Here is a 16385-nt window from a genome sequence, read left to right on the forward strand (position 1 = left end):
CAGCATTGTTAAGCTTCGCCAGGCTGGAAAGCATTAACCGTGTATTTACAGGTCCATGGTTTAATAGTATTGTTGATTTTCTGTCTATCCTTCCAGTCAGGGGCTTATTTCTTTTGTTTCTATACGCAGTTAAGCCCGATGCTATCACGTTAGCTCCGTAGCTAAAGTGCTTCGCCGATGTATTGTCGTGGAGATAAAAGTCACTGTGAATGTCCATTTCGCGTTCTCGACTCTCATTTTCAAGAGGATATAGTATCCGAGGTGGTTTAAAATACAAATCCGTGATCCACAATAGAAAAAGGAGAAAGTGTGGAATCCAATGAGCCCTTGTACCTAAGTTACGGTCAGAGCGAAAAAAGATACGTCCTGCACTGCACTCTAGTCCTTCACTCTCACGTTCCTCATCCACGAATCTTTCATCCTCGCTCAAATTAATGGGGTAATCGTCGCTTTCTCGGTCCAAATCGCTCTCGCTGCTGGTGTAAACAATGGGGAAATGTGAGGAGCCTTTCAACCTGTGACGTCACGCTACTTCCGGTACAGGCAAGGCTTTTTTTTTATCGGCGACCAAAAGTTGCAAACTTTATCGTCGATGTTCTCTACTAAATCCTTTCAGCAAAAATATGGCAATATCGGTAAATGATCAAGTATGACACATAGAATGGATCTGCTATCCCCGTTTAAATAAAAAAAAAATCATTTCAGTAGGCCTTTAAGAGGTTAAATCCTCTCTGTATTTGCTTTTGTTTTCTTTCCTTGTTGTTGAAAGTGCCTTGACTGTTGAGTGAATTATAAATGTATGTTTGTTGTTCAATTAAAAAAAAAAAAAAAAAAAAAAAAATTGGACCCACTCACCTCGCGCCGGTGACGTCACCTGGCCGGCAGTTGCTCCTTAGCCAGTAGCACAGCGCCCCCGGTGGCCACTTTAATCACCGCAGCATTTCCAAGAAGGCGCCGGTTTACAGTGAAGGAGCCTGGCATGCATGGTGTGTGTGGGTGAACTTCGGTATCTGGTGGGAGGAGGGAGGACACATGCGTGGGTGTGCTCATCAAGACTTCCTTATTATAAATGCTGACTTTCTAGTAAACTTATTACAAAAAAGTCACTTACAAATGAGCCCCATTCCCCCCCCCCCAATACCTCTTGTAAATACAAGAGCAATAAATACATCTTTATGTTCATAAAAAGCAAAATAGTAATAAAAATAATACATTATTTGTCCTAATTTTTGTGTTCCTTACCTTTTTCAAGAGATGTTTATATTTTTTTAAATGCACTGTATGCACGTATCTTTCTAAATAATGTCGCATTTTAGTAATAACGTTCAACCATTTAACGCACATTAGTAGTTTTAATTTAGTGCACATGAGTACAAATGCCGCTTTTTTTTGTTTGTTTTTTATGTCGTCCAAAGCAAGAGTAAAATATGTTTACTTGCAAGTACATAATATGTGGGCTCATCGTAAACAAGCCCGCCAACTTCCGCGTCTCCCGAAACCACGTGATTTATCAGAAACAGCGAGAGCAGCGGCTGCTGGGCGAGTGCATTGCGCATGCGTGCTGTAGGGGAATTTCCCTTTTGGCGTGCGCTTATAAATAAGAGCTGGGCTCGCAAAGACTCTGCACTTCATGCTCGCTTTGCAGGAGAAGAAGAAGAAGAAGAAGAAGAAGAAGAAGAAGACGTAGGAGAAATATCCCTGGGAATATATTTTCTTTTATTTTGAAAGGATCAGACACTTGTAAGTGGCCATTTTTACGTCTCCTAAAAATGTAATTCTTTAAAAGTTTTTATTTATTTGAATGCTAAAAGGCGGCATGCTTAAATTTCCCCCCCTAAATTATATATATTTTAAACATTTAACTAAAACTTGCATGAGGGGGAGTTGTTTCTATAATGAAAAATACAGTTCACAAAATTGTAAAATAATTAAATATATATTTTATATTAATTAACACATGCATTTATTCACTCCCAAGTTTAATTCATTGATGACATATTTAAGTAATCATTTAAAAAATATTTTTTCATTCATCCTCCACACTTAAATAGCCGCCATGACTCTTGTAATTACGCACTACCTCCTCCGGGGGAGTATTTCCTGCACGCACGCGTGCATGCCGTGACCTCTTTGCGCCCTCCCGCGCCGACAAGTGTGGGCAATAAATCCACAAGCATGGGCGGAGGGAACTCTCAACTTTTTTCACACACTTTTTTATCTCCTTGATGTTTCACTTCTATGTATTTTTTTTAATTTTTTAACTAGCGCCATGCCAGTCGACAGGATGAAGATGAGGCCGTGGTTAGAGATGGTGATCGACTCCAACAAAATCCCTGGTCTGACTTGGCTGGACAAGGTGAGAGACTGGAGGACGAGCCACCCGTGGACTCAAGGGGGGGTGGAGAGAAAGTAAACTAAACCCTAAACGGCGTTCTAGGAGAAGACCATGTTCTCCATCCCGTGGAAGCATGCGGCTCGACATGGATGGGATCTGGACAAGGACGCTTGTCTCTTCAAAGAGTGGGCCATTCACACAGGTAAGCTCTTGCACACATACACACACACACACACACACATACAAACACACTCACTAAACACACATTCTTGTATTTGTTACCTTCTTGAGACCGCCGAATAATGCCTACCTCTTTAGGACCACCCTTACGAGATATATATAAATTTGTATTTACAACATTAATAATATGTACATACTATGCCTAATATAAAAAACGTAAGCTTTTAGTTAATTATAACCGACAACAACAAAAAAATCCTGACTTTGGAGCAATGTTCACGGACTAAAGTATTTGGCTCTCTATTAGATGCAATGGTTTTCCGGATTGGGACCATGATTTTGGTCCTAACTTTTGGAAGGTACTTTTCCTTGTTGATGTCTCAAGAAGGACAGAAATACAAGAAAACACACACACACACACACACACACACACACACACACACACACACACACACACACACACACACACACACACACACACACACACACACACACACACACACACACAGATTCTTGTATTGGTTACCTTCTTGAGACCTCCGAAAAATGGCTACCTCTTTAGGACCAGCCTTTCTAGATATATAAAGATTTGTATTTACAACATTAATAATATATAAACACTATGCAAATATAAAAAAGGTAAGCTTTTAGTTAATTATAATCGACAACAACAACAAAAAATCCTGACTTTGGAGCAATGTTCACGGATTCGAGTATTTGGCTCTCTATTAAATGCAATGGTTTTCCGGATTGGGACCATGATTTTGGTCCTAACTTGTTCACCGGTCCTCATATGGAAGGTACTTTTCCTTGTTGATGTCTCAAGAAGGGTACAAATACAAGAACACACACACACACACACACACACACACACACACACACACACACACATTCTTGTATATTCTACCTTCTTGAGACCTCCGAATAATGCCTACCTCTTTAGGACCAGCCTTTCTAGATATATAAAGATTTGTATTTACAACATTAATAATATATACATACTATGCAAATATAAAAAAGCTTGTTGTGAAAAATGAGTTGGAATTTCACAAGAAAAAGGTCACAATTTCACAAGAAAAACTTATAATTTTGGAAGTATTATAATAAAAGTCGTCATTTTACTCAACGCAAGTCAAAACTTTACAAGAAAAACGGAACAATGTGCAATATTATGATAAAAGTTGACATTTTACTCAATAACAGTCGCAATTTCACAAGAAAAGCTTAAAACGTTGTCAATTTTATGAAAAGAGTCGTAAATTTACTCGACAAAAGTCACAATTTTATTAAAAAAACTAACATTTTGGCAATATTATAACAATAATCTGAATTTTACTCTGCAAAATTATGACAAAAGTCGTAATTTTACTCAAAAAAATGTCACTATTTTACAAGAACTGTGATAAGTCAGGATTTTATATGACAAATGTCACCATTTTGCATTAAAAAGTAATAATTTTTCATTAAAAATAATAATTTTACGAGAAAATATTGCAATATTACAGAAACAAAAAGAATATAAGAAATTGTTCATAATTTTATAAGAAAAAAGTCCACACATTGTGAGAACATTTTGAATTTTTTGTTTGTAATTGATTTTTAGTCTTCATTATTTACTTCAAGTTATTACACTATGTCTCTATATACATATTTATAGCACGGGAAGTCGTAAAATCAGCTCTTCACCTGGCGGGTTTTTTCGAGGATGAATAGGGAAGTCCTTCTTTAGCTGCCATCTTGTTTTATCATATATTGCTGCCTTTGCACCTGTCAATGTTTACTTTTGTATGCACATTAAATCAAGAAAAAAATCCAGACTTTGGAGCAATGTTCACGGACTCTAGTATTTGGCTCTCTATTAGATGCAATGGTTTTCTGTATTGGGACCATGATTTCGGTCCTAACTTGTTCATATGGAAGGTAATTTTCCTTGTTGATGTCGCAAGAAGGGTCCAAATACAAGAACACACACACACACTCACACATTCGCACAGTAAAAGCTGACCCAAGCAAACTTGCGCAGGGAAATACAAAGAGGACGGATCCCGCGACGCCAAAACGTGGAAGGCCAACTTTCGCTGCGCCATGAACTCGCTGCTGGACATCCAGGAGGTGAAGGACAGGAGCATCCACAAGGGACAGTCGGCCACGCGCGTCTTCCGCATGCTGCCTGTGGCTAAGAAGCAGAGAGGTGAGTGATTGACAGCTTTTTGGCCGTGATTGTCCCCAGCACACCTTTGACATGTTTGACTTTTCCTTCGGCAGAGAAGCGGAGCAGAGTGAAGTCCAGGAAGCAGGTGAACATTCTTGTTGTTTTACGACTCAAAAGATTACAGTCGAGATAACGTCGACGCAGACACACGTTTCCTTATCAACAGTAGCTACTTTTTTTTTTGCTTCTGGAAAAAATTTGCACAATTGTTAAGCTAAGCTAACTTAGGGCCCTAAGCACAATTGTATTGTGAGGCCCCCCTCAACATGAATATTGTTCATACTCAAATTATGTGAAGTAGGGAAGGGATTCATAGGGGGTTGGGGTAATCATTTTGCAATGCAGTCTACTAAAAACGATGGAAAGTGTCACTCTACATAGCAACTAACGCTGTGGTCAAAAGTTGGAATTGTCACAAAACACATCTTATGATATTTCTACTGCCATCTGGCGGCTAAAGTGGATAATGTACTCCCCCAACTTGTCACGTTTCACGTGTCAGGTTAACCGGGACAAATAGGGCCATATAAATCCCCCTCCTAATGTAAAACATTTTTTATACTTTTCGACTCAAACATGAACCAAATAAGTTTTTTTGAAAAATGTATTTTATATATATATATATATATATATATATATATATATATATATATATATATATATATATATATATATATATATATATATATATATATATATATATATATATATATATATATATATATTAAAAAAATATATTTTTCCAAAAAAATAATTGAACCAAATTAGTTGTTTTTGTAAAATGTATATATATATATATACATTTTAAAAAAACTAAATTAGTTTTTTCGAAACATTTATTTTATATATATATACACATTAAACATTTTTTATACTTTTCGACTCAAACTTGAACCAAATTAGTTTTTTTGAAAAATGTATTTTATATATATATATATATATATATATATATATATATATATATAAAATTTATTTTTCAAAAAAAATAATTGAACCAAATTAGTTTTTTTGAAAAATGTATTTATATATATATATATATATATATATATATATATATATATATATATATATATATATATATATATATATATATATACACGCATTTTTCAAAAAAACTAATTTGGTTCAATTATTTTTTTGAAAAATATATATATATATATATATATATAAAATTTATTTTTCGAGAAAAAAAAAAGAAAAAAAAAAAAAAAATATATATATATATAACATTTATATTTCAAAAAAACTAATTTGGTTCAAGTTTGAGTCGAAAAGTATAAAAAATGTTTAATGTATATATATATATATATATATATATATATATATATATATATATATATATATATATATATATATATATATATATATATATATATATATATATATACACATATACACATATAGTACAGGCCAAAAGTTTGGACACACCTTCTCATTCAATGTGTTTTTTTTATTTTCATGACTATTTACATTGTAGATTGTCACTGAAGGCATCAAAACTATGAATGAACACATGTGGAGTTATGTACTTAACAAAAAAAGGGGAACTAACTGAAAACGTGTTTTAGTTTCTTCAAAATAGCCACCCTTTGCTCTCTCAATTGCTCTGTTTATTGCTATTCTGAATGTTGCTGGGTCGGGTTTGGTTTTGGAATTGGATTGCATTATTATGGTATTGCTGTGTGTTGTTTTGTTGGATTGATTAATACAAAAATTAAATTTTTTTTAAAAAAAGCAGCAAAAAAAATTAAATAAAAAATAATAAAATAGCCACCCTTTGCTCTGATTACTGCTTTGCACACTCTTGGCATTCTCTAGATGAGCAAAGGTGTGTCCAAACATTTGGCCTGTACTAATATATATATATATATATATATATATATATATATATATATATATATATATATATATATATATATATATATATATATATATATATATATACAGTATATATATATACACATATAATTATATTATATATTTTATAGAATACATTTTTAAAAATACATTTTTAGGCCATCTCCATGCAACCAGAAGGAGCTTTTCTAACCTGTAACCTGTTTTGATGATTACTACACCAAATAATACATTGCGAGAGTCGGTGTGAATCGAGAATCAATTCTGAATCAAATTGCACCCCAGGATTCGGATCAAATCGAATCGATTCACAGCCCTAATTATCCGTCATATTCATTGCACTCGTTGACTTTTACACAGGCGGACATTTCGTTCGCTCGTTTGTCCCGACCGCTTGCGATGAGTCCATTTGTGTCGCGTAACACTGGACGGTCCAAATCTAACCACCTGTGGCGTCCCTCAGGTCCAGATGGCGCAGGAGGAGACGGACGGCAGCGATACGCAGTCGCCGCCCGAGTCGTCGCAGCCGTGGGACATCCCACTGGCCCAGGAGAACGTGGTGGACAGCACGGTGGACGTGGGGATTCAAGGTGAGGCAGGACCAGAACCAAAAACGAACGCGTCCCTCCGGGTTTCTAACTCTCCGCCGATCCCCTCAGACACGCACTTGTCGTACTTGCCGTTTGATGGCGAGATGGCGGAGGACCGACTGGGGAACAATTTCATCCAACAGTTCCAGATTTCACCAGAACACAGCCCCGGTGAGGAGACAACGCCAGCACTCTAGCGTGACGCCAAACGGCGAGGAGAACACAAATACTCACCATGTCTTCTTTCTCTCTCCTCCGCCTCCGCAACCTTCCACGGACATCCAGAGTACGTCGCAGAGGTGAGCATGGCCGCCTCATTGTTGCTCCAAATCAGGGGGTGTCCAAACTTTTTCCACTGAGGGCCGCACACTGAAGGAAAAAAAAAAAAAAAAAGCTGTTTTGATATTTTCAAAAGCAATACAATATATAGATTTTCATTTTACCTTTAGGGCTTCCCTCAAATTTGGTTTGGGGACCCAGAAGGGTCTCAGTTATAAAAATGGAAAAAAAAGTCAATTTGTTTTTAATTCAACGCTTACAGTAAATTTCTTTTTTTCTTTTTTATTTAGTTTAATAACATTTCTAAATCAACTTCAGATTTACCTGTAGATATAAAGTTAGACATATTTTTTTTAAATGTATTTATTTTATTTATTGTTTTATGAGTTTTTTGTCAGACAACCCTGTTTTTTTTATGGGAAAAACAACAAAATATGCAATACCCTCCCCCCAAAAAAACATTTTCAAAATAGAATATTTGTTGTTCCACTTTCAACCCTTGAGTCTGTAGATAAGGGGTGTCAAACTCATTTTAGATCGGGGGCCACATGGAGAAAAATCTACTCCAAAGTGGGCCGGGCTGGTAAAATCACGGCACGATAACTTAAAAATAAAGACGACTTCAGATTGTTTTCTTTGTTTAAAAATAGAACAAGCACATTCTGAAATTGTACAAATCATAATGTAGTTGGTTTTATATTTAATAAATATAAAAATAAAAATAACATAAATAATAATACATATAAATAATAAATCATTAATACAAATAAATATACAAATAAATAATAATAAATATATAAATTAAAAATAGATATTAATAATACATATACATATTAAAATAAAGGTATAATCCTACCTTTATTTGTCGTTATATATATTTTCTGTATAAATTATGTGTTCATCAGTCAACTCATTGGTGTTCATTTTTAATCTATCAAGATAAAAAAAAAAAAAAAAATTATTGTATGTTATTTATGTAGTTTGATCGTTTTCCTCGACTGATGTGCTAACATCATGTGTTTTTTTTTTTTTTTTACATATCTACATCATCTACAAATATACAAAGAATTGCTATTGCGACATCTAGTGGACACATTTAGAAAAGCTGTTTCTTTCATTCAAAAATTAGCAAACTCATACCTGTTGGCGGGCCTGATCCGGCCCTCGGGCCGTACGTTTGACACCCCTGCTCTAGATACACTTTAGATCTATCTGTTATTTATAAGTTTTAATTCTTTTGAATATTTTTTTTGTGTGCGTTAGTTTTATGACCTTTTTGTCAAAGAATAATTAGTTTTTGTATGGTAAACACACAAAATATGCAATACCCCCCCCCCATCCCCCCCAAAAAACATTTTCAAATTAGAATAATTGTTGAGAAGTAATTGAAGCCAACAATTCATACCAACATTGATTTTAATTCTTTTTTTTTTTTAGCAGTGACAGTTTAAAAAAAAAAAAATCACAATAAAGTAAAATTAAATATAAGTCATTGTTTTTCCACTTTCAACCCTTGAGTCTCTAGATACACTTCAGATCTAGTTTACATTTTTTAGAATATTTTTTGTGTGTGTTAGTTTCATGACCTTTTTGTCAAAGAATATTTAGTTTGTGTAAATGGTAAATGGGTCATACTTGTATAGCGCTTTTCTACCTTTTTTTTTAAGGAACTCAAAGCGCTTTGACACTATTTTCCACATTCACCCATTCACACACACAAATTCACACATTCACACACTGATGGTGAACACACAAAATATGCAATATGATTACCCCCCAAAATATTTCAAAATGGAATATTGGGTGTGAAGTAATCGGAGCCTTGAATAGGTCAATATTTTGATTTTGATTCATTATTATTTTTTGAACAATGACAGCTTAAAGACAAAAATAAGAATTCCACTTTGAAATATTTTTTTGGGGAAATATTGCATATGTTGTGTGTTTGCCATAAAGGGCATAAAACAAACAACAAAAAAACCATACAAAAATAAATAAATTATATATATATATATATATATATATATATATATATATATATATATACATATATACATACATACAGGTATATATATATATATATTTTTTTCAAAATAAAAAAAAAATAAAAAAATAAATATATATATTATATATGTATATATTTATTTAAATGTTTTGTTGGTTGTTTGTTTTATGCCCTTTATGGCAAACACACAACATATGCAATATTTCCCCCCAAAAATATGTCAAAGTGGAACCTTAAATGGGTCAAATAATTCATAACAACATTGATTTTGATTCTTTATTTTTTTTTGAGTAATGACAATTTTAAAGATATTTCACCTGTTTGCTCTTTTGTGTTTTATTTTTAATAGTATTTTTAGAGTGTTAAAAAATTAGCTGCAGACCGCAAACGGCCCCCCGGGCTGCAGTTTGGACACCCCTGGTCTAAACCATCAGTTTGATTGACAAAAGACAAAACTAAACTGCCGTGTCACTCCTTCAGATTTGCCAACAAATGGAGAGAGACGCTCAAAACATCGCCACCATGAACAGTTTAGACATTTGGGGCTTCCTGAGCAATGAGGCGAGGACCAGCCCGGGGAGCCAGGGGAGTGACGCTTACTCAGGTAAGCGAAGTGGCCCCCAGGTCTACAGCTATTTTACTAAAGTCTTTTACAAAAGGGAAATACTTTAGGCTAGTAACAGCTACACAACAGCTCAGCACACAACAGCACACAAGCTAGAGTGTACTTCATTCAAACTGTAGTAGTTTATTCCAGACATGTCAAAAACAGAAGAAATAAAAATAATAGTGACAAACTGATGTAGAAACAAATACTTCACAATGAAAACAATACATAATGATAAGGTTTTTCATATACAAAAAGGGGTGGGAAGAGGAGAAACTTAATTACTCTCACTTCTTATACATAAAGGAACAACGTAGCCTTTTGTCATTACATTGATTAATGTACTGGTCTAAATGTAATATATTTTCATTTATCTATATCTAAATACAGTACATGTACAAGTATCAGTGACTAAGTAACATAAACAAATAAGTAAATAAATACCCACATGATGACAAGAATAACTAGAAAATTCCCGCGGAAATTTTGATGGGCCTGCTATCTGTAGTCTTGTCTTTTTGCCGTCCATTAAAAGGGTATGTACCCAATTAAATTGAACCATTTTTAAAAATTTGTTAATAGCGTTCTAACACGAAATGTTGTGAAATGAAGTGAAGTGAATTATATTTATATAGCGCTTTTTCTCTAGTGACTCAAAGCACTTTACATAGTGAAACCCAATATCTAAGTTACATTTAAACCAGTGTGGGTGGCACTGGGAGCAGGTGGGTAAAGTGTCTTGCCCAAGGACACAACGGCAGTGACTAGGATGGCGGAAGCGGGGGTCGAACTTGGAACTCCTCATGTTGCTGGCACGGCCGCTCTACCAACCGAGCTATACCGCCTCAAATAACACCCTTTACACTTCAAAAAAGAGCTGACATAATATAGGATTTTAGGAAAAGAAATACTAAAAACTAGTGAAATTATCTGTCCATGCAGCTAAGCTAATTTTACTTGATAAGACATCCTAAATTAAAATGTGTAAAAATAGAAATTAGCGGGAGAATAGAAATAGGTGTTTTTTTCCGGAATACAAGCATTATTAAAATTGCAATTCTTAATTTAAGCCTCCTTGGGATGTTGTCTTTTTAAAAAAAACAACATTTGTTTTTAAGGCAAACAAGTCCCAGGAATACAATTTACATATCAAATGTTCCCTTTCCCCCCAAAAAAACAAGACACCCACAAAATATAAAAATAAAATAATGGAAAATAAATGAATTCAAGTAAGTAAATAGAAACACAATAAATTCATTGTTTCCCATTAACTGCCAAGATACCTGTGGCGGTGGGGGCGTGCATAGGGGCGTGGTCACCATGACATCATCAAGTAATTTGCATAATTCACTACAATGATATGATTTTCTCTAAAAAGAATCAAAAAATGTATACTTACTAAATAATAATAACAGTTTTGTTTTAAACGTTCATCCATCCATCCATTTTACAATATATTTACAACACTTTATGTACATATTTATATACAGATTTGAACAATAAGTTATTCACTGAAATAAATTTATTAATTGTGGTTCTTACAAAAAAATATATCATATAAAAATATAAAAGCTAAAATGTCTCTTAAAGCTCTGCCCCTTTAATTAGTGCATACTAAATAATTTAACTTTAGCCTACTACTACAACCATATTATTTACCAGCAACATAAAGTGAAACAGAGGCAGAGGTGTCCTGCCACAGTCAGTAACAAATAAACAGAAAACAGTAGTGGTGGTAGATAGTCACAAAGCTTCATCAAACATCTGATCCACTGAACAAAGAGCTCCAAAAATCTTGATCCTACACTTCTCTTTTGTAAAGTAAATCTGAACAGCCGATATGGGCATCTACATCAACTATATGATTTGCCTGAGAAGCTGGACAGGAAAAAAAAAAAAAAAAAAAGAAAAGATTTTTGTGGCGGCCTTAATTCTTTCGTGGCGGGCCGCCACAAATAAATGAATGTGTGGGAAACACTGAAATTTAAATTACAGTACATAAAATACATACACCAGTCAAATGGGTGCAGGTAAATATTGATGTTGCAGAATCTTTAAAAAAGATTTTCTATGTGGGGACATCTAAAATATTTTATTTGAATTGTTTTTTTCCCTCAATTTTAACATTTTTAAACTACAATAGACAAAGTATAATTTTTCACGCTAAAATTTAAGATTATGATGTAAAGTCAATGACTTAAAATAAGAAAATAGCTTTTAAAACTAGGGAAATTACTAGAAATATAATTTAAAATCCTGACAAGTGGCAAATAATTTGCAGTGCAGTCACCTTGACGCTCTTTTCATCTAATAATAATTCAATATTTACTAATTGCTAATCTAGTAATGCTGCCTTAGGCTGATGTGTTCCTAACTTAAAGTACCGCTGTCGGCGCGAGCGAGACCTTTCCGACGGTGTAACATATGTGGGGGTTCGTTGGCCGCTTCGTCTCGTATTAATCATAAGAGAAATGTATACTAATAAAAGTTGAATAATATGGGCTGCTTGCATTGCAGCAGGCCCATAATTACGTAAAACACCTAGTGATTGTTAGAAATTATGTTTATTAAAAATCTATCGCTTTTTATTGAACAATATTGCAGTCTAAAACAACGTACTTGTCCTAATAATTAATAAGTATCAAGTGTAGTTGCATATTACGCAGTCATTCGCATGAGGCAAACATGCTAGCAGCTACACAACAGCTAAGCACAGAATAGCACACAAGCTAGACATACGTAATCATCATTGAAAAATAAAACAGCACATTTGTCAATATAAACAAGTATCAAATAATTACCGTTGCATACTACCTACACATTAGAAAGTATCCAGTAACAAACGTGTCCGCATCATTCAACTTACAGCGTCGGGAGTTAACGAAATGAATTATTGTGGCCAACAGGTGTCCCCCCAAAAAAGCAATGAGCTAACGTCGGCATTCCAAATTCATTTAATTGCTTAGATTTTCCGACACGAGTGGAATTTTAATAGTTTGTGTTTTTTTTTTTCCTCCTTCAGACAGTGCCCAGTCCGTGCGAACAGTCGACGACGGAGACGACTTGCGGTACACCACGCTGAGCTCGGAATACGTGCCCATGGATGACAAATTTGGCTCGATCCACGGCTATCAGTTGTTCGATACGAGCTTCGACGTACTGATTTCCCGGGACCGCTTTGAAGATTGCTGAGTCAGCAAGACTTTTTTGTGCGCCACTCTCAGGAAAACGAAGCAGTGTCATCGTTGGACCATGTGACTTTTTGTATTATAACTGAATGTATCTGTACATAGTTGTCTTTTACATGTGTGTATTTTTTTTAAAATAAAAACAAAACAAATACATGTGAAGGAGTACGGCTTTATTATTATACAGCGTGAGACAATGTCATCTAACCAGTAAATATGATATAAAACAATTTAAACTAACCAGTAAATATGATGTAACACAATTTAAACTAACCTGCAAATATGATGTAACATAATTTAAACTAACCTGTAAATATGATGTAACACAATTTAAACTAACCAGTAAATATGATGTAACACAATTTAAACTAACCTGTAAATATGATGTAACACAATTTAAACTAACCTGCAAATATGATGTAACATAATTTAAACTAACCTGTAAATATGATGTAACACAATTTAAACTAACCAGTAAATATGATGTAACACAATTTAAACTAACCTGTAAATATGATGTAACACAATTTAAACTAACCTGCAAATATGATGTAAAACAATTTAAACTAACCTGTAAATATGATGTAACACAATTTAAACTAACCTGTAAATATGATGTAACACAATTTAAACTAACCTGTAAATATGATGTTACACAATTTAAACTAACCTGTAAATATGATGTAACACAAAGTAAACTAAACTGTAAATATGATGTAACACAAAGTAAACTCAACTGTAATTATGATGTAACACAAAGTAAACTCAACTGTAAATATGATGTAACACAAAGTAAACTAACCAGTAAATATGATGTAACACAATTTAAACTAACCTGTAAATGTGATGTAACACAATTTGAACTAACCTGTAAATGTGATGTAACACAATTTAAACTAACCTGTAAATATGATGTAACACAATTTAAACTAACCTGCAAATATGATGTAACACAATTTAAACTAACCTGCAAATATGATGTAACACAATTTAAACTAACCTGCAAATATGATGTAACACAATTTAAACTAACCTGTAAATATGATGTAACACAATTTAAAATAACCTGTAAATATGATGTAACACAATTTAAACTAACCTGTAAATATGATGTAACACAATTTAAACTAACCTGCAAATATGATGTAACACAATTTAAACTAACCAGTAAATATGATGTAACACAATTTAAACTAACCTGCAAATATGATGTAACACAATTTAAACTAACCTGCAAATATGATGTAACACAATTTAAACTAACCTGTAAATATGATGTAACACAATTTAAACTAACCAGTAAATATGATGTAACACAATTTAAACTAACCTGCAAATATGATGTAACACAATTTAAACTAACCTGTAAATATGATGTAACACAATTCAAACTAACCTGTAAATATGATTTAACACAATTTAAACTAACCAGTAAATATGATGCAACACAATTTAAACTAACATGTAAATATGATGTAACACAATTTAAACTAACCAGTAAATATGATGTAACACAATTTAAACTAACCAGTAAATATGATGTAACACAATTTAAACTAACCTGTAAATATGATGTAACACAATTTAAACTAACCTGTAAATATGATGTAACACAATTTAAACTAACCTGCAAATATGATGTAACACAATTTAAACTAACCAGTAAATATGATGTAACACAATTTAAACTAACCTGCAAATATGATGTAACACAATTTAAACTAACCTGCAAATATGATGTAACACAATTTAAACTAACCTGTAAATATGATGTGACACAATTTAAACTAACCAGTAAATATGATGTAACACAATTTAAACTAACCTGCAAATATGATGTAACACAATTTAAACTAACCTGTAAATATGATGTAACACAATTTAAACTAACCAGTAAATATGATGTAACACAATTTAAACTAACCTGCAAATATGATGTAACACAATTTAAACTAACCAGTAAATATGATGTAACACAATTTAAACTAACCTGTAAATATGATGTAACACAATTTAAACTAACCTGTAAATATGATGTAACACAAAGTAAACTAAACTGTAAATATGATGTAACACAAAGTAAACTCAACTGTAATTATGATGTAACATAAAGTAAACTAAACTGTAAATATGATGTAACACAATCTAAACTAACCAGTAAATATGATGTAACACAATTTAAACTAACCTGTAAATGTGATGTAACACAATTTGAACTAACCTGTAAATGTGATGTAACACAATTTAAACTAACCTGTAAATATGATGTAACACAATTTAAACTAACCTGTAAATATGATGTAACACAATTTAAACTAACCTGTAAATGTGATGTAACACAATTTGAACAAACCTGTAAATATGATGTAACACAATTTAAACTAACCTGTAAATATGATGTAACACAATTTAAACTAACCTGTAAATATGATGTAACACAAAGTAAACTCAACTGTAAATATGATGTAACACAAAGTAAACTCAACTGTAATTATGATGTAACACAAAGTAAACTATACTGTAAATATGATGTAACACAAAGTAAACTAACCTGTAAATATGATGTAACACAATTTAAACTAACCTGTAAATGTGATGTAACACAATTTAAACTAACCTGTAAATGTGATGTTACACAATTTAAACTAACCTGTAAGTGTGATGTAACACAATTTAAACTAACCTGTAAATGTGATGTAACACAATTTAAACTAACCTGTAAATATGATGTAACACAATTTAAACTAACCAGTAAATATGACGTAAAACAATTTAAACTAAACTGTAAATATGATGTAACACAATTTAAACTAACCTGTAAATGTGATGTAACACAATTTAAACTAACCTGTAAATGTGATGTAACAAAATTTAAACTAACCTGTAAATATGATGTAACACAATTTAAACTAACCTGTAAATGTGATGTAACACAATTTAAACTAACCTGTAAGTATGATGTAACACAATTTAAACTAACCTGTAAATATGATGTAACACAATTTAAACTAACCAGTAAATATGACGTAAAACAATTTAAACTAAACTGTAAATATGATGTAACACAATTTAAACTAACCTGTAAATGTGATGTAACACAATTTAAACTAACCTGTAAATGTGATGTAACAA

At 32.8% G+C, this 16385-nt stretch overlaps 1 protein-coding gene across 1 annotated transcript; it reads left to right on the top strand.

Annotated features, from left to right (window-relative positions):
- The first annotated feature begins 1611 nt into the window (after positions 1-1611).
- Positions 1612-13403, top strand: irf1b (interferon regulatory factor 1b). Its single transcript, XM_062070159.1, has 10 exons — positions 1612-1740; positions 2266-2356; positions 2438-2537; positions 4539-4706; positions 4781-4812; positions 7048-7174; positions 7244-7345; positions 7460-7473; positions 9939-10062; positions 13088-13403. The coding sequence occupies exons 2-10, from the start codon at positions 2270-2272 to the stop codon at positions 13255-13257; spliced, it is 924 nt and encodes a 307-aa protein (XP_061926143.1). The 5' UTR covers positions 1612-1740; positions 2266-2269; the 3' UTR covers positions 13258-13403.
- Positions 13404-16385: the final 2982 nt, after the last annotated feature.

This window comes from Entelurus aequoreus, linkage group LG14 (assembly GCF_033978785.1).
Source record: "Entelurus aequoreus isolate RoL-2023_Sb linkage group LG14, RoL_Eaeq_v1.1, whole genome shotgun sequence".
In the NCBI taxonomy this organism is placed as follows: Eukaryota; Metazoa; Chordata; class Actinopteri; order Syngnathiformes; family Syngnathidae; genus Entelurus; species Entelurus aequoreus.